Below are 20574 nucleotides of genomic sequence, written 5' to 3'. Positions count from 1 at the left end.
AATGTAAGGGGAGACCCTACAATAACAAGGCAGTGTGTGCAATGGAATGAGAGACCCTACAACAACTGAGCAATATGTGCAGTGTAATGGGAGACCCTACAATAACAAGGCCGTGTGCAATGGAATGAGAGACCCTACAATAACAGAGCAGGGCAAGGAGAGACCCTACAATAACAAGCAAGGACAGTGCCATCCGGGACACTACACTAAAGCAGCAGCGTGTACAGTATAAGAGCCCCTACAATAACAGAGCCGTGTAATGGGAGACCCTACAATAACAGCGGCGGAGCGGCCCCCGGCCGGGTGACAGCAGGGCCGGGGGCGGGCCCGGCCGGGAGGTGGATCCCTGCGCAGCAGGTTGGGCGGCTTCCCTGGCTCCGGGCGCCGTGAAGAGGGGAGGGAGCGAGCGCCGCGTCCCAGTGTCCCAGCCAGTGCGGAGACATCGCACCTGCCCGCCGCCCTCCGCGCCGCCCAGCGCCGCCCGCGGGACCCCGCGCCGCCCGCCCGCCCAGGAGATGGGGGCGCCCCTGGGGGCGCTGCTTTGCCTCCTCCTCAGCCTGGGTGAGTGCGGGCGGGGCCGCTGGACCCCTGCCCCCACCTTCCCCCTTCTCTGGTTCCCCAACCCCCCCTTCTCTGGTTCCCCAAACCCCCCCTCCTGCCTCTCCCCAAACCCTCCTTCTCTGGATCCCCAAACCCCCCTTCTGCCTCTCCCCAAACCCCCCTTCTCTGGTTCCCCAAACCCCCCTTCTGCCTCTCCCCAAACCCCCCTTCTCTGGTTCCCCAAACCCCCCTTCTCTGGTTCCCCAACCCCCCTTCTCTGGTTCCCCAAACCCCCCCTCCTGCCGCTCCCCAAACCCACCTTCTCTGGGTCCCCAAACCCCCCTTCTGCCTCTCCCCAAACCCCCCTTCTCTGGTTCCCCAAACCCCCCCTCCTGCCTCTCCCCAAACCCCCTTCTCTGGTTCCCCAAACCCCCCTTCTGCCTCTCCCCAAACCCCCCTTCTCTGGTTCCCCAAACCCCCCTTCTCTGGTTCCCCAAACCCCCCCTCCTGCCTCTCCCCAAACCCCCTTCTCTGGTTCCCCAAACCCCACTTCTTCCTCTCCCCAAACCCCCAGTCTCTGGTTCCCCAAACCCCCCTTCTGCCTCTCCCCAACCCCCCCTTCTCTGGTTCCCCAACCCCCCTTCTGCCTCTCCCCAAACCCCCCTTCTCTGGTTCCCCAAACCCCCCTTCTGCCTCTCCCCAAACCCCCCTTCTCTGGTTCCCCAACCCCTCTGGTTCCCCAAACCCCCCCTCCTGCCTCTCCCCAAACCCCCCTTATCTGGTTCCCCAAACCCCCCTCCTGCCTCTCCCCAAACCCCCTTCTCTGGTTCCCCAAACCCCCCTTCTGCCTCTCCCCAAACCCCCCTTCTCTGGTTCCCCAAACCCCCCTTCTGCCTCTCCCCAACCCCCCCTTCTCTGGTTCCCCAACCCCCCCTTCTCTGGTTCCCCAAACCCCCCCCTCCTGCCTCTCCCTTCCCCAAACCCCCCTTCTGCCTCTCCCCAAACCCCCTTCTCTGGTTCCCCAACCCCCCCTTCTGCCTCTCCCCAACCCCCCCTTCTCTGGTTCCCAATCGCCCCCTTCTTTTGTTCCCCAACCCCCCCTTCTCGGGTTCCCCAACCCCCCCTCCTGTCTCTCCCCAACCCCCCCTTCTCTGGTTCCCCAAACCCCCCTTCTCTGGTTCCCCAAACCCCCCTTCTGCCTCTCCCCAAACCCCCCTTCTCTGGTTCCCCAAACCCCCCCTCCTGCCTCTCCCCAACCCCCTTCTCTGGTTCCCCAAATCTGCCTCTCCCCAAACCCCCCTTCTCTGGTTCCCCAAACCCCCCTCCTGCCTCTCCCCAAACCCTCCTTCTCTGGTTCCCCAAACCCCCCCTCCTGCCTCTCCCCAACCCCCCCTTCTCTGGTTCCCCAAACCCCCCTTCTGCCTCTCCCCAAACCCCCCTTCTGCGTCTCCCCAAACCCCCCTTCTCCGGTTCCCCCAACCCCCCTTCTCTGGTTCCCCAAACCCCCCCTTCTGCCTCTCCCCAAACCCCCCTTCTCTGGTTCCCCAAACCCCCCTTCTGCCTCTCTCCAAAACCCCCCTTCTCTGGTTCCCCAGCTCCCCCTCCACCTTTCCTCTGCTCCTTCCTTCTCCGAGTGCCCCTGTCTGTCCCGGTGGCCCAGCGCACGGTCCCTGCTCTCCCGCCCTGCGCGGAGCTGTGGGGCTGGGATCTGGCCAGGCGGGCAGGGCTGGGTCTCAGAGCGCCCTTTGGTGCCCCAGGGCCAGGGGTGCTGCTTGTGCGGCCGCACTCCCTGGCTTCAAGTGGTTTCCATTATGTACCGGGTTCAATGGCTCTCAGCTCCTCCGCTATACAAATTGCTGGGGCTGAAAATCACGTGTGTGTGTCTGTAAGGTGGTTATGGGTGAGTGGGTCTGTGTGATGCAGTGTGTGTGGGGAATGTGGGGTGGGTGCTTGTGATGTATGTGATCATGCAACGTGGTGGTCGTGGTGTTGCGTGTGTCTGTGTGATGTCTGCGTTGTGTGATCCATGTGTTGTGGGGTGGTGGGTGATGCACACAGTGTGTTCCAGGTGTGAGATGCACTGTGTGTGTGTGTCCGGTGATGTTTGTGTCCTGTTACAGGCGTGTGTGTGTCATGCAGTGTTTGTGTATGTGCGTTTCTGCAGGATGGGTGTGTGGTGTGTGGTGGGTGTGATGGGATGGACACTGTCCTTTTGGAATTAGAGTGAAAAACACCTGCCAGTTTTTTCTGGCTTGTTCTGCAGTTGATTGGTTTGAGGATTTGTACATTCCTGCAGGGCGGGTTTCCCTGGTCTGAGTTATCCTGATTTGTCGGGGGGACGGGGATGGCTAATCCTGATTTAGGAAGAGGTTTTGTCTGTCTGGAAAGGTTTGCGTGAAATCCGAAGCCAGCAGGGCTCCTGGGGTCTGTTCCCAGCTGTTTGGAGGAAGTGCTCTCTAATGGTTAGAGCAGGAGGGACTAGCAGCCAGGACTCCTGGGTTCTATTCCTAGCACTGGGAGGGGAGTGGGGCCTAGTGGGTTGGAGCAGAGGGATACAGATGAAAGGCCCCATTGCCAGACCTCCTGAGCCAGCCCGGCCCCGTTGTCTCCTTGTACAAACAGTATTTGGGAGACTGTGAAACTCCCTCAGGTTCACCTGAAACTCCCGGTAATCAGACACTGTGTGAAAGGCGCTGAAACCCAAAGCACAGCAGCAAATGGCCCATCAGCCCCTGCATTGTGTGTGTCTTTGCTCAGCTTGGGTGTCACCTGGGCTGCAAGCTACAGACATGAACACCTGACCTCCCTCTTCCCCCCCCCCGCCCCAGCAGGCTGTGTCTGCTCCTAATTCTCAATGCAGCAAGAAACAGGGCTCTGGGTGTCTCACGGGAGCAGGGAATGGGACACGGGGTCTTGCCCCGCTACAGTGACTCTGATCTGGCTGAGTCTGGGGGGCAGCGGATGGGACATGAGCAGGGCCGGCTCCAGCTTTTTTGCTGCCCCAAGCGGCGAAGAAAAAAAAAAGGGGGGGGGGGAGACAAACCAGATTGAGCTGCTGCCGAATTGCCACCAAAGAGGAGGCGAGGGACTGAAGGGCCCACTGCCGAATTGCCACCGCAGACCCAGACGTGCCGCCCCAACAGCGGATGGACGTGCCGCCCCTTTCTGTTGGCCGCCCCAGGCACCTGCTTCCTTTGCTGGTGCTCTGGAAACGAGGCCTTTCTTCTCTAGGGGGCTCAGATCTCTGGCTTGGGGTGAGGAGGGATGGGGAGCAGGGAATGGGAGATGTTCCCACGGCTGAGGTACGTGAGCAGGGGTCTGTGTGAGCCCGGCCCCCGTCCTAGGGTTGCACAGAGATCTCAGCCTGTGATCTGCCCCCATACCCAGTGCTGGGCCGTGGCTCCCTGGGGTAACGGCACAGAACCTAATCAAGGTGCAGCCTGTGGGTTGGGTTGGGTCGTGTCTGATGCTGGGCCGGGCTCCCACCTGCCCTGCTAGTGCTTCTGAAGCTGGCCCGGGCTCCTCTAGCAGGGGAGGTTATGTCCCTGTGTCATGCTGAAGTAACCTGTCCCGCGGGTCTGGCTCTATATTTAGCCTCTCCGCTCAGGCTGGAGGAATGCTGGGCGGACAGACAGCCACAAATAGCTACTGGCCCATGACTGGGTCCCAGGCTAATGCAGGTCACTTGAGGTGATACTGAATCAGAAGTGCCCTCTCTGTGGGGAGCGAAGGAGATGGGTGTATATGGCCCGCTGAGGCTGGCTCTCGCTGGGAACCGGGCTGAGACCTGGCAAACTCACTTCACACCGGACACTCAATGGGACATCAGCTTGGGTGGTTTGAGAGCAATACGGATCCAAGCTAGCTCCCCCTAGAGGGTAAGGCCCCGGATCCCATTCCCTGCCGCTTTGAGGCAGTCAGTGGCTCTGCCCTGGGGCTGGATCGGAGCCAGCGCCCCGTAGAGGGGAAAAGTCCCCGTGTCCCGTTCCCCTGAGTCATGCAGAGCCTTGAGGAGTGAAACTCTGACAACTTGCCGACTTGCTGAAGAATCTGGAATGACGCTGGCAGACCGGTGCCCTTCCTCTGAACAGGGAGCAGTTCCTGGAAAGGAGGTGGCGCGGGCTGGGAGACAGAGACAAGGCCACAGGGAATAACCCTGCCCGGCTGCAGTGACGTGCCTGCCTTGGCCCAGGGGCTGGGCTGTATCACATGGGCTGGGCTGCGTAGGAAACAGATTGGAGAAACCCAAGGGCCTTGGTGTTCCTGGCTCAGAAGGTGGCGCTCTTCCCTCTGTCTGACAGGACTCCTGGGTTCTATTCCCAGCTCTGGGAGGGGAGTGGGGTCTAGTGGGTTAGAGCAGGGGGGGCTGGGGGCCAGGACTCCTGGGTTCTATCCCTGGCTCTGGGAGGGGAGTGGGATCTAGTGGGTTAGAGCTGAGGGGGCTGGGAGCCAGGACTCCTGGGTTCTAATCTGAGCCCTGGAAGGGGAGTGACATTCAGTGGGTAGAGCTTAGCTATTACTTGATAGCTATATCAGCATCTTTATTATTGGCTACCAAGTGGGTCCTATCCCGGAAATCTAACAATCTATTCCCCCAGCAGAAATGGAGGTGCCCCTTTCTAGCCCCTCCCCCAATTACCCCAGAGATGCTTCATTTCAGTGGCCCCGGTGCTGATGCGTGTTGCCCAGGGATGCATTCCTGATCGTGCCTCTTTTTTCCCTCCTCTGAACAGGTGTACAGGAGACCTACGGACAATCAGGTAAAGATCTGGCTGGGAACACGGCCTGTACGGGCAGCTTGATGGTCACTTTTCTCCTCCTGATCGTTTTCCCCACAAGCCCCCCACTTCAGTCATTTATTCAGCTAGTGTCATTTTCCTTGGTGGTTATTTGTGTAGCCAGGGGTCAGCATCAATAGGGGAGATTTGTGTTGAGTATAACCAGCCCCCATAGTGATGGGACGAGGATCTGAGCCCACCATCTCCTGAGTTTAAGGCATGAGCTGCTACCAGTGGAGCTAAGGGAGGAGCTCCCTTGACTTGCACCTATTGTAGGCTCATTAACCTCGTATGTGGGAATGATGGTGCACCCCCAAAGGGGAAAGGGAATGAACGTCTATCCTCCCTTAGAGGTCAGGTCTACGTTAAAAAGTTAGGTCAACCCAGCCACCTCGCTCAGGGATGTGAAAAATCTACCCCCCTGAGTGGCATATTTCAGCCGACCGAACCCCTGGTGGAGACGGTGCTCCGTCGACAGAGGAATTCTTTCCTTGATCTAGCTACTCCCTTTCGGGGAGGTGGATTAAGTACAGCAACGGGAGAGACTCTTCCACTGGTCTCGGTAGCATCTACACCGCTGTAGCGTTTCAAGTATAGACAAGCCCTTAGTCTGGGTTATGTTTGTGTTGAAGTTGTGGTGCAAATGGTCTCTCAAAACTTTTTGGATGGCAAAAATTGGGTTTTCAACCAAATTTCTTCCCCCCACCCCGAAAGGTCTGTTCTCTACAGAAAATTTAGATGCTTTTGTGGAAAAGCTGAGCAACCTAAAACCATAAACAAAAATATGTTTTGGGCCTCATGGGTTCTGTCCCCAAATCTGAGAGAGGGGTGGGGTCTAATGGATTAGAGCAGAGGGCAGGGTGGGGTGGGGAGTCAGGACTCCTGGGTTCTAGCCCAGGCTCTAAGAGAGGAGTGGGGTCTAGTGGTTAGAGCGAGGGGCTGTTTCTGCTTTACTCACTGTTGCTCTGCTCCCCTGCAGGAACATGTGGAAGTCCTATCATGGGACGGATTGTGGGGGGCACAAATGCACAGGATGGGCAGTGGCCTTGGCAGGTCAGCCTGAATTTTCAGAATAATCATGTGTGTGGCGGCTCCCTCATTTCCCGCCAGTGGGTGATCACCGCAGCGCACTGCTTCCCACCGTAAGTGCAGGCCACGGAGGGGGTCATCTGGGCTGGGCCAGGCTCTGAGTGTTACCCGGGGTGGGGCTAGTCAGGAGGAGTCTGTATCTTCCATCCATTTCTGACCCTAAACCTGTTTGACTGGGTTTCTGTGGACAGACTCCCAGCTGCCCCCACGATCCTACCAGAACCAGAGGTAGAATCCAGGATTCCTGACTCTCCCCCACCCTCCATCTCGAACCACCTAGACTCCCCTCCCAGAATGAGGATAGAATCAGAACCCAGGAGTCCTGATTCCCATATCCGCCCCATTCTAACCCACTAGACCCCACTCCCAATGTGTATGTGTACCTCTACCCTCCACAACATAGAATCTGCCCGCGCATGGCGTGTTTCCTTGCACCTACACTGCTGCTATCTAAGGGAGATTTACTCCCCATTAGCTGAAGCTTTCTGCAGCCTGAGGTGCTGGCTTCTCTCCTTGCTGAGGTCCTACGTCTCTCTCCCCCACCTTACAGGGAAAACCCCATCGCTGACTATGAGGTGATCCTGGGAGCCTTCCAGCTGTCCAGCCTCATAGGTGACTTCAAGGTGGTTGGGGTGGAGCAGGCCATCAAGAACCCTGGTTACACGGATGAGGGCTCTGGCGGGGACCTTGCGCTAGTGAAATTGAAAGAGTCTGTCACTTATACACGTACCATTCGCCCCATCTGTCTGCCGTCTGCTTCCGTCAGCTTCCCCAGCGGCATGAACTGCATCGTGACTGGCTGGGGGAATGTGCTTACCTCTGGTGAGTGAAGGGTTAATACAGCCACCTCTGGGGAGAGGCAGCTGGGTAGTGATGATGCACATGGGGATGGCTCGGCTGGTGCTGAGATGCAGCTGTGTCTGGGGTGGGGCAGCTGGATAACAACCACCCAGTAATGTCACAGGGGGATGGCTTGCCTGGTGCTGAGATGCAGCTGTGTCTGGGGTGGGGCAGCTGGAAAACAGCTGCCAACAATTTTGGAGAGGAAGTGAAGGTGAATTGTGTGTTCCGTTGAAACTGCAGGGAGGATTTTTGGATGTGTAACAGCCCCTGAGCCTTGCTCTGGGATCTGGACTCACATCAATCCCCCCTTACTCCTAAGCCTGGCTTAGAGCCTGGGCTGCTGTGGACTGAGTCCCTTTGCCCGTCCCCTCCCCACACAGTGCCCCCTGGTGGCTCCCTTCCCCCCGCACCTTACTGGGGAGTCAGCTGCCCAGCCTGACTTGGCTGATTGCTTTTCCCCCATGCAGTCAGCCTGCCCAGTCCCAAGACCCTGCAGCAGCTGGAGGTGCCAGTGATTGGGCTGGAGACCTGCCGCTGCCTCTACAAGATCAACGCCAGCCCCACGGATTCCCATGTGATCCAGGACGACATGATGTGTGCGGGCTACGCCGAGGGCAAGAAGGACGCCTGCCAGGTGAGCGGGATGCTGGGCGCCCATCTGTGCATGGCACTAAGGGTGGGGCTACTGGGAGTCAGCGCTGGGTACTGTGAGCATTGGCCCAATGGTTGGGCTGTAGATTTTCCATCCCTTCTGGGCTTAGGTGCCACTACTTGACCTTTGACCTCAAGGCCCCCACCCGCACACTGCCAGTCTCCACCCACCACGGCTAAGCTTTGTAATAACCGTCCATTTGTATCCCACTACTACCACCAACCCCCCTCCTAATGCCATTTCCCTCTCCCCACCCTGTTCTTCCAGGGTGACTCCGGGGGACCCCTCTCCTGCCGTGTGGGCAATGCCTGGCTGTTAGCTGGGGTGGTGAGCTGGGGGGACGCGTGTGGGTCCCCCAACCGGCCTGGCATCTACACCCGCACCTCGGCCCATGCAGCCTGGATTAAACAGATCATCCCGGCGGTGGAGATGAGCGACGTGCGCGTGAATCAGGAGCCAGTCTCGGAGGAGGGGCTGTGTCCCAACACCACCAGTCGGCCTGGTCCCTATGACGGCGTCCAGCCCCATCCTGACTGGCCCCGGCCAATCCCCCCCAACCAGCCGTTAGACCACGCTACCTCCCACGTCCTCGCCGCCAGCCTGCTGTTCTTCTGCCTGCTACTTCACGTACTCCCTGCCCTATAGCGCCCCTACTCTCAAGGTCAGCTCAGCATGGGACCCCACTCCCCCATGGCAGTCCAGGGGCATCCTGCCCCCCTCCCAAACTCAGCAGGATGGTCCCAAGATTTCAAACACTTGGGTTTCCCGCCCCATCCCCTTATTGTTCCCGTTTGTTTCCTGTGTTGTGCTGCTCTGTCACGATCGGGGAATTGACGTGACTTCAGGGCACCGAGCTGGCAGCAGCCCCGTTCATGGCAACGTCATTTCTGCCTCCGGTCCTGCAGACCCCTGAGATCTGGCCAACAGGGTCCTGCAAACTTCTCCCAAGCCTCACTCTGAGATCAAGGCTCATGCCAACGCCTGAGCCTCGCTCTGGGGCTCACGCCAACGCCTGAGCCTCGCTCTGGGACTCACGCCAACGCCTGAGCCTCGCTCTGGAGCTCACGCCAACGCCTGAGCCTCGCTCTGGGACTCACGCCAACACCTGAGCCTCGCTCTGGGACTCACGCCAACGCCTGAGCCTCGCTCTGGCACCTGGGCTCAACTCCAGCCCCTCCAGCCTCACTCTGGGGCTCACGCCAACCCCTCCAGCCTCGCTCTGACCCCCAGGGCCCCACTCTGTGAGAATCAGGGCCCTGTAGGCAGCTCCCCAACTCCTGTTCCCAGGCCCGGTTCTGTCACCATGACACCTCCAAGGGCAGCCTAACAAGCTCCCCATCTTCCTCTTCTCACCCTGATTCTTCCAGGGAGACTCCGGGGGACCCCTCTCCTGCAAAGTGGGTAGTGTCTGGCTGCTGGCCGGAGTGGTGAGCTGGGGGGATGAATGTGGGGCCGCCAACCGGCCCGGCATCTATACCCGCGCCTCGGCCCATGCTACCTGGATCCAGGAGACCGTCCCAGGCGTGGAGCTGAGCGACGTGAGCGTGGATCTGGAGCCGGTCTCTGAGGAGGGGCTGTGCTCCAGGGCAGCTGCTCATCTCCTGGCCCCCTGGCTGCTCTGCTGGGCCTTTCTGAGCCTGGTCCTAGCAGGGTAACCCCACCCTCACCAACTCCACATGTAGAGACGCAAGGCGGGGAGGGGATCTTGGGGGCACGGGATCCGCCACTGATCATAGCCACTTGGTGGCGGATACTCCACTAGAACTGGATTCTGCCCCCAACTTCCCCTCCCCACAAGGCTATTTTCAGGGCAGCCCTTTGACTGTGGTTGTCCCCAAAGGATTCTGGGAGGAGGCAGATTGGCCCCAAAAGAGGGGCGCTCTGGGAAACGTTCCCCTCCTCCTTACACCTGCGTCACGCAGAAACAGCCGGGTTTCAGTCCCGGCGTGAGTCAAGCCGACAGGATCTAATGTGACACGTCGGCTCCTCAGCGTCAGCCGAACCCCCAGGGCTGGGCCGGGCAGCACCAGCAGAGCTGGTTTGTCCGCCTCAGGAGAGTCACTGAGTGAGGGCAGGTTCTAAAGGGTTCAGAGTTCATCACACGTGCCCAGATGTGAGCGAGAGGCTGGTAGCACGTGGGGCTGTGTCTGCCTGTCTTTCATCTGGGGTGTCAGGCCAGACCTCCCGCTCGTTCTGAGTCAGGGGTGGGGCATGGAAGGGCTGTTTGACTCCAGAGGGAGGGTTTAATAAAGAGGGTGTTAGCCCTGTATTATGGAAAAGACTCTGATCCTTTTTTTTTTTTAAAGGTTTTGTGTTGTTCTAACCTCTAAACATCACTCCCCTCCCCGAGCCAGGCTAGAGCCTGGCACCCGCGCACCCGGCCTGGCTCCCCTCCCTGAGCCAGGCTAGAGCCTGGCACCCGCGCACCCGGCCTGGCTCCCCTCCCCGAGCCAGGCTAGAGCCTGGCACCCACACGCCCGGCCCTGCTCCCCTCCCTGAGCCGGGGCTAGACCCCAGTTCTGGGGCCTTGCCCCACAAAGGATGGGCCATAACTGGCTCAACCTTGTTCGCTGGCTGAGCGGTTGGGTGTTGGGAACAGTTAATCCAGGGCTGGGCAGTGCTAATACACCCGGTGAATCCGGGTTGGAGCTGCTCCAAGGAACCTGCTGGCAGGGTCAGGGAGAGGCAGCGCTGGGGACATGGTGCTGAGTTGGCTGAGTGTGGGGAGGTCTTAACTCTTAGGGGAGTGGCTGGGGCAGCGAGGGGGAGGCCGAATACAGCCTGGAATGAATTTCTCTGCTGCCTCCCTCACTGCCAAGATCCCTACCCCAGCCTGTGCTTCCCACCTGCCAGGATCCCTCCCTCAAGCTTATTCTCCCCACACTGCACACTTGCCAGGATCCCCACAGCCTGGGCAATCCTGCTAAACTGCACCATACCCTCTGTGACCATTCCCAGGCAGGCTTCCTGACAGGCATGTGCTGTTCACGCTTTTCCTTTTTATTTATGAAAAATACACACTTCTTAAAACAGAAAAAATACACCTGTAGGCAGCGAGCAGGAGTGCAGGGAAGCCGTGGGGACTGGCTTGGGGGCTGTTGGCACCAACCGTTCCCCCAGGCTCCAGCCCCCGCCCCGGCAGCAACGCTTACTTGCACCTCCAGCTGGTGGAGCCAGCCTAGGGATTGGAGGAGTGTGAGATCGGTGCTGAGGGAAGAGCCCTGAGACAGTATCTGCCGTGTATCCGTGGCCCAGGGCGCCCCAGCCCTTCGGCCCTGGGACAGACCCACACCCCTCCACCCTATGCAGTACTTGGCTGCTGAATTGAGACCAGCCAAATTCAGCAGACATCCCCCCGTCCCTGCTTTTCCTCCCCTCCCTTGCGGGGAGCCCAGGATATCTGGAATAGGAGGTGGGAAAAGAGAACTGGGACAGGGCAGGAGGGGCATGCCAAGTCCTGGATGGTGAGGGGAATACTGGCCTAAGGAGCGCAGGCCAAAGGGGCAGGTCAGGGGGGAAGAACCCCAGCAGCAGGGGGGCAGCTGGGGCGTGAAAGGTTCCAGAGGGGACTCAGCTGAGATCTAGTGGGGAGATGCCCACATGAAGGAAGCTTAGCAGAAGGGGCAGCCTGATGGCTAGAATGGGCTCTGCCTTCAGCAGCTGGGGCACATCGGTGGCATGTGTGTGTGTGGGGGGGAGTAAGTCAGGGCTACGGTGTTCTCCCCCTCCCCCAAGACCCCCGCTCAGGGCAGGAGGTGCACAGTGCCAGAGCTGGCTGTAGGTTAGAAGGGAATCACACACTGTCCATGCCCTGTTCAGGGCCTGCGTGACAGATCCAGTCTCCCGGCACAGCTGTCCCAGGACCTTCCCCCAGTGCTGCTTCCCCATATTGCCAGCCCAGGGGATCACCTGGACAGGGAATGTTGCCCAGCAGAGAACACCCGATGCCATGCTGTCATGTTAACCCATGGGCATCCCTCCCCCCTTCCCTACCAGCTGAGTAACTCCTCCTGCCCCCGACTCAGCTGCTGCTGCCCACCGTAGCCCCTGAAGCAGCCTGTGCCCCCACTTCCTCCCTGCACTTCCCAACAAATGAGCCAGTCCACCAAGGTGATATTGACCGGGGTGCAGCGCGCAACTGACGAGCTGGGCAGCAGACACTGGCAGTGGTGCGGGGACCCCCCTTTTCTAGTGCTGTTCAGGAGGGCAAAGCTCAGCCACGGGCCTATTCCGCCGTGCAACGCTCAAGGGGAGTGAGATGCGACAGGACAGGTCACCAGCCCTGCTGAATCAGCGCTGGCCTAATGAACGACACAGCCGGCTGGGTCGCCCAGTCCTCCCAGCTGGTTGGTTGCTCCAGTGCTCTGTAGTCAGGCAGGGTGCAGCCCAGATCCTCATGCAACTGAGGGGTCATTTGGACTCCTGTGTCCCACCGTTCCTTCACTTCTTGGAGATCTTGGCCTGCTTGTGTTTAGGGGGTGCCCACTTGAGACAGATGGAATCCACTGAGGGAAAAAGGGGAGGGGGAGAGTTTGACAGAATCTATGAACATCCCCATCCTCCACTGCTCTCAAGCCAGAAGGGCCCAATCAGATTATCGTCTGACCTCCAATCTAGCACCAGCCAGAAACTCTCAGCCTGTTACCCCCGTGTCAAACCCAGTGACTAAAGCACCCTCAAGAAAAGCCCCCTGTGCAGACTGGAAACCATTAAGGGACAGACATTTCAGCATTGCCCTGGGGAGTTTACGGAGGGGATGGCATGACACGACTGCCTACAATGGCATGTAGCTGATCTGCAACTGCTAGCAGCAAATATCCCCAACGGCCGGTGACGGGACACTACATAGGGAAGTCTGATTTACTACAGAGAATTCTTTCTGCCTGGTGGGTCTCACCCACAATCTAACGAATCACCATATTTGGGGTCAGAAAGGAATTTCAGATTGGCAGAGACCTGGAGGTTTTCGCTTTCCTCTACAGCATGGGACATGGGTCACTTGTTGGTTTAAACTAGTGTCAATAGTGGATTCTGTGTCACTTGAAGTCTTTAAACCCCGATTTGAAGACATCAGTAACTCAGAGGTTAGAGGACTATTACAGGAGTGGGTGGGCGAGGTCCTGTGGCCTGCGATTTGCAGGTCAGACTAGATCAGGATGGTCCCTTCTGTATTAAAGTCTAAGTTTGTTCCAAGGGCTGATTCCTGCACTGTTAAAAACTGGTTCCTTATTTCTAATTGGAATGTGTCTGGTTTTAATGCGCAGCCCTTGGTTCTTAGCCTTTTTCCACTAGCCTTTTTCTCTAGCCTTTTTCCACTAGATTAACGAGCCCATAAGCACCCGGCATTTTCTCCCCAGGGAGGTACTTTTACATTAGGATCAAGTCACCGCTCAGTCTTCTTTCGATCAAAGAATCATAGAATATCGGGGTTGGAAGGGACCTCAGGAGGTCATCTAGTCCAACCCCCTGCTCAAAGGAGGACCAATCCCCAACTAAATCATCCCAGCTATGGCTTTGTCAAGCCTGACCTTAAAAACCTCTAAGGAAGGAGATTCCACCACCTCCCTAGGTAACCCATTTCAGTGCTTCACCACCCTCCTAGTGAAATAGTGTTTCCTAATATCCAACCTAAACCTCCCCCACTGCAACTTGAGACCATTACTCCTTGTTCTGTCATCTGCCACCACTGAGAACAGTCTAGATCCATCCTCCTTGGAACCCCCTTTCAGGTAGTTGAAAGCAGCTATCAAATCCCCTCTCATTCTTCTCTTCTGCAGACTAAACAATCCCAGTTCCCTCAGTCTCTCCTCATAAGTCATGTGCTCCAGCCCCCTAATCATTTTTGTTGCCCTCTGCTGGACTCTCTCCAATTTTTCCACATCCTTCTTGTAGTGTGGGGCCCAAAACTGGACACACTAGTCCAGATGAGGCCTCACCAATGCCGAAGAGAGGGGAATGATCATGTCCCTCGATCTGCTGGCAATGCCCCTACTTATACAGCCCAAAATGCCGTTAGCCTTCTTGGCAACAAGGGCACACTGCTGACTCATATCTAGCTTCTCGTCCACTGTAATCCCCAGGTCCTATTCTGCAGAACTGTTGCCTAGCCACTCGGTTCCTAGTCTGTAGAAGTGAATGGGATTCTTCCGTCCTAAGTGCAGGACTCTGCACTTGTCCTTGTTGAACCTCTTCAGATTTCTTTTGGCCCAGTCCTCTAATTTGTCCAGGTCCCTCTGTAGCCTATCCCTACCCTCCAGCGTATCTACCACTCCGCCCAGTTTAGTGTCATCTGCAAACTTGCTGAGGGTGCAGCCCAAGATAAAGATCACGCTCCTTATGCCGCTCACTTCCTCCACCCCTCCAATCATTTTTTGGCTCTTTAAAGGCTGCTACAGGGAAGTGCTGGACTCTCATTAAGGCTACTGTATAAATGCACTTCAAGTAGAGGTTTATTCTGGTGATTTTATAAAGAACCCCCGAAATATTCTCTATACAAACCCTCAGCCGGTTACTGCAGGGAAGCAGAATGCACCCCGTGGGAAAGCACTCGGTGTTGGAACAGAGGAAACGCACCCAGAGCTGAGCTCTGGGGTCAGGCAGCTGGGTAACAGCAACACTGCAGGGGCATGGTTCACCTGACACTGAAATGCAGCCAGCTCTCGCGTGGCAGCTGTTTAACAGCCGCTCAGCAACACTTTGCTGGCATTAGAGGATTCCAAGGTAATCAGTGTCTCCCATCCAGTTTTCAAGCAAAATTCATCCTCTTCTTCCTCCTTCAATCCCACCTTGTCATTTCAAGCCCAGGGGTAGCTAGGTGAGCTGTGCAGTGTTGCTGTTAGCCAGCACGTCCCGCCCCAGAGCGGTCACATTTCAGTGAGGGGTGCGCAATCCCTGCATTTGCAGCCGGCGAAGAGCTTGGAGCTTTCCCTGGGACAGGGGGAAGGAGGGAGCTGGCTCGCTGAGAGTGCCACTTTCCCAGCCTCTGGTTACATAACCTGATGTGCCCGTCACCTGCCCTTGGGAAAACAATGTCCTGCTTCAGAGAAACCAGAAACCTGAACGCAGCCAAGGAATGTTCAGTGGGGTGTGTATACGCCGGCCTCTAACAGGGCCGCATTGTGTTTGGGCTTAATGCTGCTTCACTGCTCTCTGGGCCTACGCACACGCCAGAGACCTCAACAGCCTTTCCAAATGGGGCAACGTTCCCTCCGGTGAAAGGCCCTGTGTCCCATTCCCCAGTCCCAAGAGCCAACCAGTCCCCCCAAGCTTGGGGCCGCATCAGAGCTGGTGCCCCCTAGTGGGGGAAGGCTCCGTGTGCCAGTCCCCCGCCCTCGGGCAGGATCAGAGCCAGCACCCCCCAGAGGGGAGTGGCCCCACGTCCCATTCCCTGCCCAGTACCTGTGATGGGAGGCTTCTTGTACTGGGCGCTCTTCAGATGCTCCTCCACCAGCTTGGGCGTGACGCAGATGACGTGCTGCCCCTTCCAGTACTTCACCATGTTGAGGGACTGCAGCGTGCTGATGATGTCGTTCTGAGTGATGCTGGTCATCTGGCTGCACGAGAAAGGGGGGCAGAGGCGTTGGCAGCACCCACGGCCTGCACCAGGGTGGGGCTGAGTGCTAAGCAGGGAGGGCTGGTTCAAGGCTTGGATGGGAGAACACAGCTGCGGGTGTGGGGCTCAGTCAGGGGTATAAGCCCCTCACAGGCAGAGCTGGCCCCAGTGCAGAGGCTCAGCAGGGGGCGCTCTCCCCTCACAGTCAGGGTTGGCCCCAATGCAGCACTGAAGGGTGCTCTCCAATCCGGGTGTCTGGTGCAGTCTGCCCCCCAGCCCCGCTCCCTCGCTCACCTGAGGTCTTTAATGGACAGGGTCCCTCGGAAGTCCCGCAGGATCTCCAGCAGCACCCAGGACCAGTAGCTCCGGTAGCTCAGCTTGCCCAGGTCCGAGAGGGGCTTCTCTGGGGAGCCCACCGTGCTTTCCAGCTTAGACAGCTCGTAGCCTACGGGCATGAAGAAGGGGGTGGGGAAAGATCAGAGCCCCTGGCCTGGGTGTGCGGGGACCCTACGCCATTCCCCTCCGAGAACTGTGTGTGCAATGAGATTGGGAGGAGAGGGGCGCCTCAGGACAGAACTCATCCCCACCCTGTGCTGCTGGGATCTCCTATAGGGGGCAGCAGGGAGTTCACTCCCTGGCTGCCCAAGAGGGAAGCCAGTTTTCCCATCTGAGAACGTACCAACTCATTGCACACATGGCCGATAGCATAACAAAGGCAGACCCCAGGGCTACTCACTGAAAGCGATGAGAAACTTGCCATAGCCCCGTCTTTGGTAGGGCGGCAGGGTGAGGATACAGGCCACGTTGTTCCCATCTGGAGACTCCTTCTCCTGAGCACAAAGGATGCACAGACACAGGGGTTACTGCAGACCACACCGGAGCGCCGAGGAGTGGGGGAGGCCACGGCAGCGTACCGAGGGGGGGAGAGGCTGGGCACAGACTGGCACAGGACAGGGAAACCAGTGTTCCACATCTGGGCTCAGAGATGACTCACATCTGTTCAACATGGCTGCAGAATGGGGGAGGACTGGTGTGGACTGACAAAAGGTTGTTCCGATTCCCAGTCCTCTGTTCTAAGCGCTTGACTCCCATCCCAGAGCTGGGGATAGAACCCAGGAGTCCTGGCTCCCAGCCCCCCTGCTCTAACCCACTAGACTCCACTTCCCTGCCAGAGCTGGGGAAAGGAACCAGAAAGAACCCAGCTCCCAGCCCTGAGACTGCCAGCCTCTCAGCATGGGCTCCAGGCCGTTACCTTGGAGAAGTAGCCGACGATGTGGGCGCCCTGCCTGTCGACCTCGGTGAGGATGTAGAAGACAAAGGGCTCAACATCAAAGTAGAGGGTCTTGTGGTCTAGGAAGAGCTTGGCCAGGAGACACAGGTTCTGGCAGTAAATCTGAGCAGGGGCGAGAAAAGCAGCCATCAGACAGCACAGGACTCGCCCAGCCTGGGGCACCACAGACAAGCAGCGAGCCAGGGAAGGAGTGGGAGCCCGGAATGGGGAGCCCTGGGGAGCAGACCGCTGGGAACGATCCTGTCCTAGGTGGGGACGGGTTAGGTGAGTCTGATGGAGCGACTCCATCTCTGCTGGGGAACCGAATGTCAGGGGTGCTCCTGCCCCAGGTGGGGACAGGCTAGACAGGCCCAGATGGGGAGTTCGGATCTATAGCCCTGCAACCTTTGTTTGGACAGAGACGTGCCAGGCTCCTCAGAGGAGGACAAATCCACCATGGTAGCAGGGAATTCCCCAGTGGTCACACATGGTATGGCCAGCAACAACGCCTCACCTTGTGATCTTTGCCATCTACTTCATAGACAGAGATGTTGTTCTTCCTGTAGATCTCCTTCCCCGGCGGCTGCCTCCACTGGCACTGGCCCTGAGATGGAGAAACTCTCAGATGCTGGCCAAGCCAACACAGTGCTGCCGATGCCCCTCAATTCCAACATGCAGCCCCTGCCAGCCCAGCCCTGGGCTCCACCCCCAGCTCTGCCAGTGCCCCTCACTCCCGACATGCAGCCCTGGGTTAGTTCCCCCACCCAAAGCTCTGCCAGGGCGCCTCAATCCCAACCCCACGCCTACTCTCCCAGCCCTGGGCCTCCGCTGCCCCCGCCCCCAACTCCAACCCACAGCCCTGGGCTCCCCACCTCCACCAATACTGGGACTTGGTCCTTACTTACTAGGTGGTACCTGTAGCTCTTCTCGAACTTCATGTATTTCAGGCAGTACTCGCAGATCCACAGTTTGGGCTGCTTCCCATAATCCTCCGGGAAGGGTGAGAAATACCAGGCGTCGATCTCATAGTGGCCGATGTGGATCTTATCTACGTATTTCACCTTGGTGATCTGGGAGTGCAGAGAGGGAAGGAGGACAGTCTAGGTTAGCGATCAGAGCAAGGAGACAGAGTCCCACCCATTTAGATGCCAGGCCATGCCAATGCCCCCGGGGCACTAACCGCCTCATGCTCCTTCTCCAGCGCAGCTGTGGTGGGATCCATCTCTGCGTAGGTCTGTGGGAAAACAGCAGAATATCAGAATATCAGGTAACTTCCATGCTGTAGCACAGACTTTAGTTGAGTCCTCACTGAACCTTCCACCCCAGCCCCTGCAGCACAGCACCCCCTAGCACTGCACAGGGTATGGGGGCCAGCACTGACTGCAAGGGGAGAGCACCCCTTACTGAGCCCCCCAACCCCGATCCCTGCCAAACAGCATCCCCTGATGTATTTACCTTCTGAACATGGTTGATCTCGTCATGTTTGCGCTTCTGGTTGCGGGTGATCTTACGCTCGGGTTGCTCGGACAGCTCGTTCATGTATTGGTCTGTGTTTTTCTGCACCGCATCTTTGACTGTCTTGGTGAGGGCCAGCCGGTTCTTATCAACCCACTCATCCAAGCGCCGGTTGACTGTGATTAGGATGGGACAGGATGGAACAAGTCTATCCAGCCTCACTCTGTAGAGTGACTCTCTCACTATGTCCCCAAACACTCAACATCTGGTCACTGGACCCAAGCAGTCCTGATCCCCTTTAGAAACCACACCCCTTCCAAAGCCAGGCAGTGTAGACATACCCTTAGATCTCAGGTGCTACAGAAGGGCAAAGTCCTCTTTGCCTCAAGGAAATCCTGTAATGGGGAGTTCTGCCGGCTAATTCTCCATCCATTTGGGGGCTATGGGTGAGAGACTCATTTTAAAGGTGAAAATGAGGCAGTTACTGAACATAAACTATGGTGGGAAAGGAATGAACACCACCACAATCCTAGGCGCTACCGTAGTGCGCCTAATAAAGAGGCGCCTACATTAATCCCTCTCCCCAGGAACAGAACCCAGGGCTGCACTCACATCCAGCATAGTGCACGTAGTATTCCTCCCGTGCCTCCTGCTCGTTGAGTCGTGACTGGATTACCTCGGCCGAGTCTGCAAGGCAATCACCAGGTTAGTGCCAGCCTAGATGCTTGCGGGGAGGGGGAACAGGTTAGCTGCAATAATGTATGCCCTGGAAAACGAGAACCCCGGTCCGCTGAGGGGTAACCAAACACTTTGCTAAGGGCATGTTCTCCTGGGGCGGAAAGAGCATTCTTAGTGCGGAACGAGAGCATCCGCCCATGGAGCTAACTGTGCTTTAAATTTACACTCTGGTTTATTTTGTAATAGCTTCCCCATGAAATCTCTGTGCAGACATGTCCTAAATCTCAGGTCTGCTTGAAGCAGGGGAAGTTTAACCTCAGTTTATGGTGGTGTAGTGAAACAGGGGTGGGTCTGGGATGTACTGTGTGGGGAAGGCCTTATACCAGGTCCTGGGGGCACACGGGGGCTACAAGGGGTGGGGGAGGGAAGGTCTGATGGCAGGTGGTACCGGGGAGCAGAGAGATCAGTGAGAGGTATCACAAGAGGAGCTGGTCTCTCACCCCAGGTCCCCTCCGTGCGCCAGCGCAGGGGTGGGGAGAGCTAGAGGACGAAGGGGGAGGGTTGGAGGCCCCGGCCTGTGGTTCTGTATTGGAACAGGGGTTATGGTGACAGGGGCGCTCTCGGGCCAGGCCTCGTCCACACACAGACCCGGAGATGGGGAGAGGCTCACGGCAGGGGCCGTTACCAGGGCGACAGGCGGGGTCTGGGGGCCCAGGCTGAGGGTCTGCGCCACGGGGGGGGGGAGGGTGTCGCCGCGGAGGAGCTCGAGGGGGGGCGGGGTCAGAGGGGGGTCGCGCCGCGGGGGGGGGTCGCGCCGCGGGGGGGGCGGGGTCAGAGGGGGGTCGCGCCGCGGGGGGGTCAGAGGGGGTCGCGCCGCGGGGGGGTCAGAGGGGGTCAGAGGGGGGGCGGGTCTCTCACGCCAGGTCCCGTCCGCCCGCCGGCACAGGTAGGTCTCCCCGATCTCCACGGTGACCTCGGCCTCGCGGAGCGGCCCCGGGCTCGGGGGCCGGGGCCGGGGCCGGGGCTGGGCCGCTCCCCGCCCGTCGGCCTCCCGCTCCTCCTCGCCGCCCGCCCCGCGCAGCGGGTCCGGCCCGGGGGAGCTCCCGCCGCCACCGCCTGCCCCGCCCGGCTCCGTCGCCATGACAGGCCGGAACTGCGTCACCGGACGTGGCTCGAGACAACAAACCTCCCCCCCCCCCCGAACCTGCGCGTGGCGGGCGCCCGAAGGTGACGTTAGACCCGCATCACGTGACCGCGGCAGCCTCGAGGGGGGAGAGATGCCTGAGCGGAGGCCTAGTTTCCCATCATGCCCCGCGTCCCTCCGCCGTATCCCTGCGTCCCCCAGTATCCCAGCATGCACCGCGCCTCAGCCTCCCCGTGACCTTGTGTGCCTGCCTGCACCCATCCCTACGTCCCCCAGTATCCCAGCATGCACCGCGCCCCATCCCTGCCTGTGTGCCTGCCTGCACCGCGCCCCATCCCCCATCCCTAGCCCAGTGTCCACCCCACCCCGCCCTCACCCCCTATCCCAGAGGGTTGCCAACTTTCTAACCCCACAACATTGAACACCCTAGCCCCGCCCCTTTCCTGAGGCCACGCCTCCTACCCCGCCCCTTTCCCAAGGCCCAGCTCCGCCCCAGCCTCCTGTGCTGCAACCCACTTCCCCTCCCAAAGTGCCTATAAAACACACTGCCAATCAGATAAGGATTTTGAAATA

The 20574-nt window shown here is 58.6% G+C and overlaps 2 protein-coding genes across 5 annotated transcripts; one reads left to right on the top strand and one right to left on the bottom strand.

The window, feature by feature from the left end:
- The first annotated feature begins 296 nt into the window (after window positions 1-296).
- LOC123368342 (prostasin-like) lies at window positions 297-10181 on the top strand. 3 transcript variants are annotated; one of them, XM_045013091.1, is made up of 7 exons: window positions 299-561; window positions 5274-5300; window positions 6298-6460; window positions 6958-7229; window positions 7718-7884; window positions 8170-8563; window positions 9270-9405. In XM_045013091.1, the coding sequence occupies exons 1-6, from the start codon at window positions 516-518 to the stop codon at window positions 8545-8547; spliced, it is 1053 nt and encodes a 350-aa protein (XP_044869026.1). In that variant the 5' UTR covers window positions 299-515; the 3' UTR covers window positions 8548-8563; window positions 9270-9405. The 3 variants fall into 3 exon arrangements, with proteins under 3 accessions (XP_044869027.1, XP_044869026.1, XP_044869025.1); XM_045013092.1 differs by lacking the exon at window positions 8170-8563 and having other exon boundaries at window positions 297-561; window positions 9270-10181; XM_045013090.1 differs by having other exon boundaries at window positions 8170-9412.
- Window positions 10182-10881: 700 nt separating this feature from the next.
- Window positions 10882-20031, bottom strand: KAT8 (lysine acetyltransferase 8). Of its 2 annotated transcripts, none has more exons than XM_045013058.1 (11): window positions 19776-20031; window positions 18792-18866; window positions 18180-18355; window positions 17905-17958; window positions 17630-17794; window positions 17239-17328; window positions 16707-16847; window positions 16191-16284; window positions 15749-15899; window positions 15301-15455; window positions 10882-12407 (listed from the first exon to the last, which is right to left on the bottom strand). In XM_045013058.1, the coding sequence occupies exons 1-11, from the start codon at window positions 19996-19998 to the stop codon at window positions 12343-12345; spliced, it is 1389 nt and encodes a 462-aa protein (XP_044868993.1). In that variant the 5' UTR covers window positions 19999-20031; the 3' UTR covers window positions 10882-12342. The 2 variants fall into 2 exon arrangements, with proteins under 2 accessions (XP_044868993.1, XP_044868994.1); XM_045013059.1 differs by lacking the exon at window positions 10882-12407 and adding an exon at window positions 14139-14829.
- Between the last annotated feature and the right edge of the window lie 543 nt (window positions 20032-20574).

Source organism: Mauremys mutica, chromosome 4, assembly GCF_020497125.1.
Source record: "Mauremys mutica isolate MM-2020 ecotype Southern chromosome 4, ASM2049712v1, whole genome shotgun sequence".
Classification (NCBI taxonomy): domain Eukaryota; kingdom Metazoa; phylum Chordata; order Testudines; family Geoemydidae; genus Mauremys; species Mauremys mutica.
The sequence above is the reverse complement of the archived record's forward strand: the minus strand, read 5'-3'. Positions and strand labels throughout refer to the sequence as shown.

Coding starts and splice junctions, on each gene's coding strand:
- LOC123368342 (XM_045013090.1), top strand. CDS start 516: ATGGGGGCGCCCCTGGGGGCGCTGCTTTGCCTCCTCCTCAGCCTGG. Junction 5,301..6,297: donor GGAGACCTACGGACAATCAG/GTAAAGATCTGG, acceptor GCTCCCCTGCAG/GAACATGTGGAAGTCCTATC. Junction 7,885..8,169: donor GCAAGAAGGACGCCTGCCAG/GTGAGCGGGATG, acceptor CTGTTCTTCCAG/GGTGACTCCGGGGGACCCCT.
- KAT8 (XM_045013059.1), bottom strand. CDS start 19,998: ATGGCGACGGAGCCGGGCGGGGCAGGCGGTGGCGGCGGGAGCTCCCCC. Junction 18,867..19,775: donor GCGGGCGGACGGGACCTGGC/GTGAGAGACCCG, acceptor ATTGCCTTGCAG/ACTCGGCCGAGGTAATCCAG. Junction 15,456..15,748: donor CTGTCCATTAAAGACCTCAG/GTGAGCGAGGGA, acceptor TTTCTCGTGCAG/CCAGATGACCAGCATCACTC.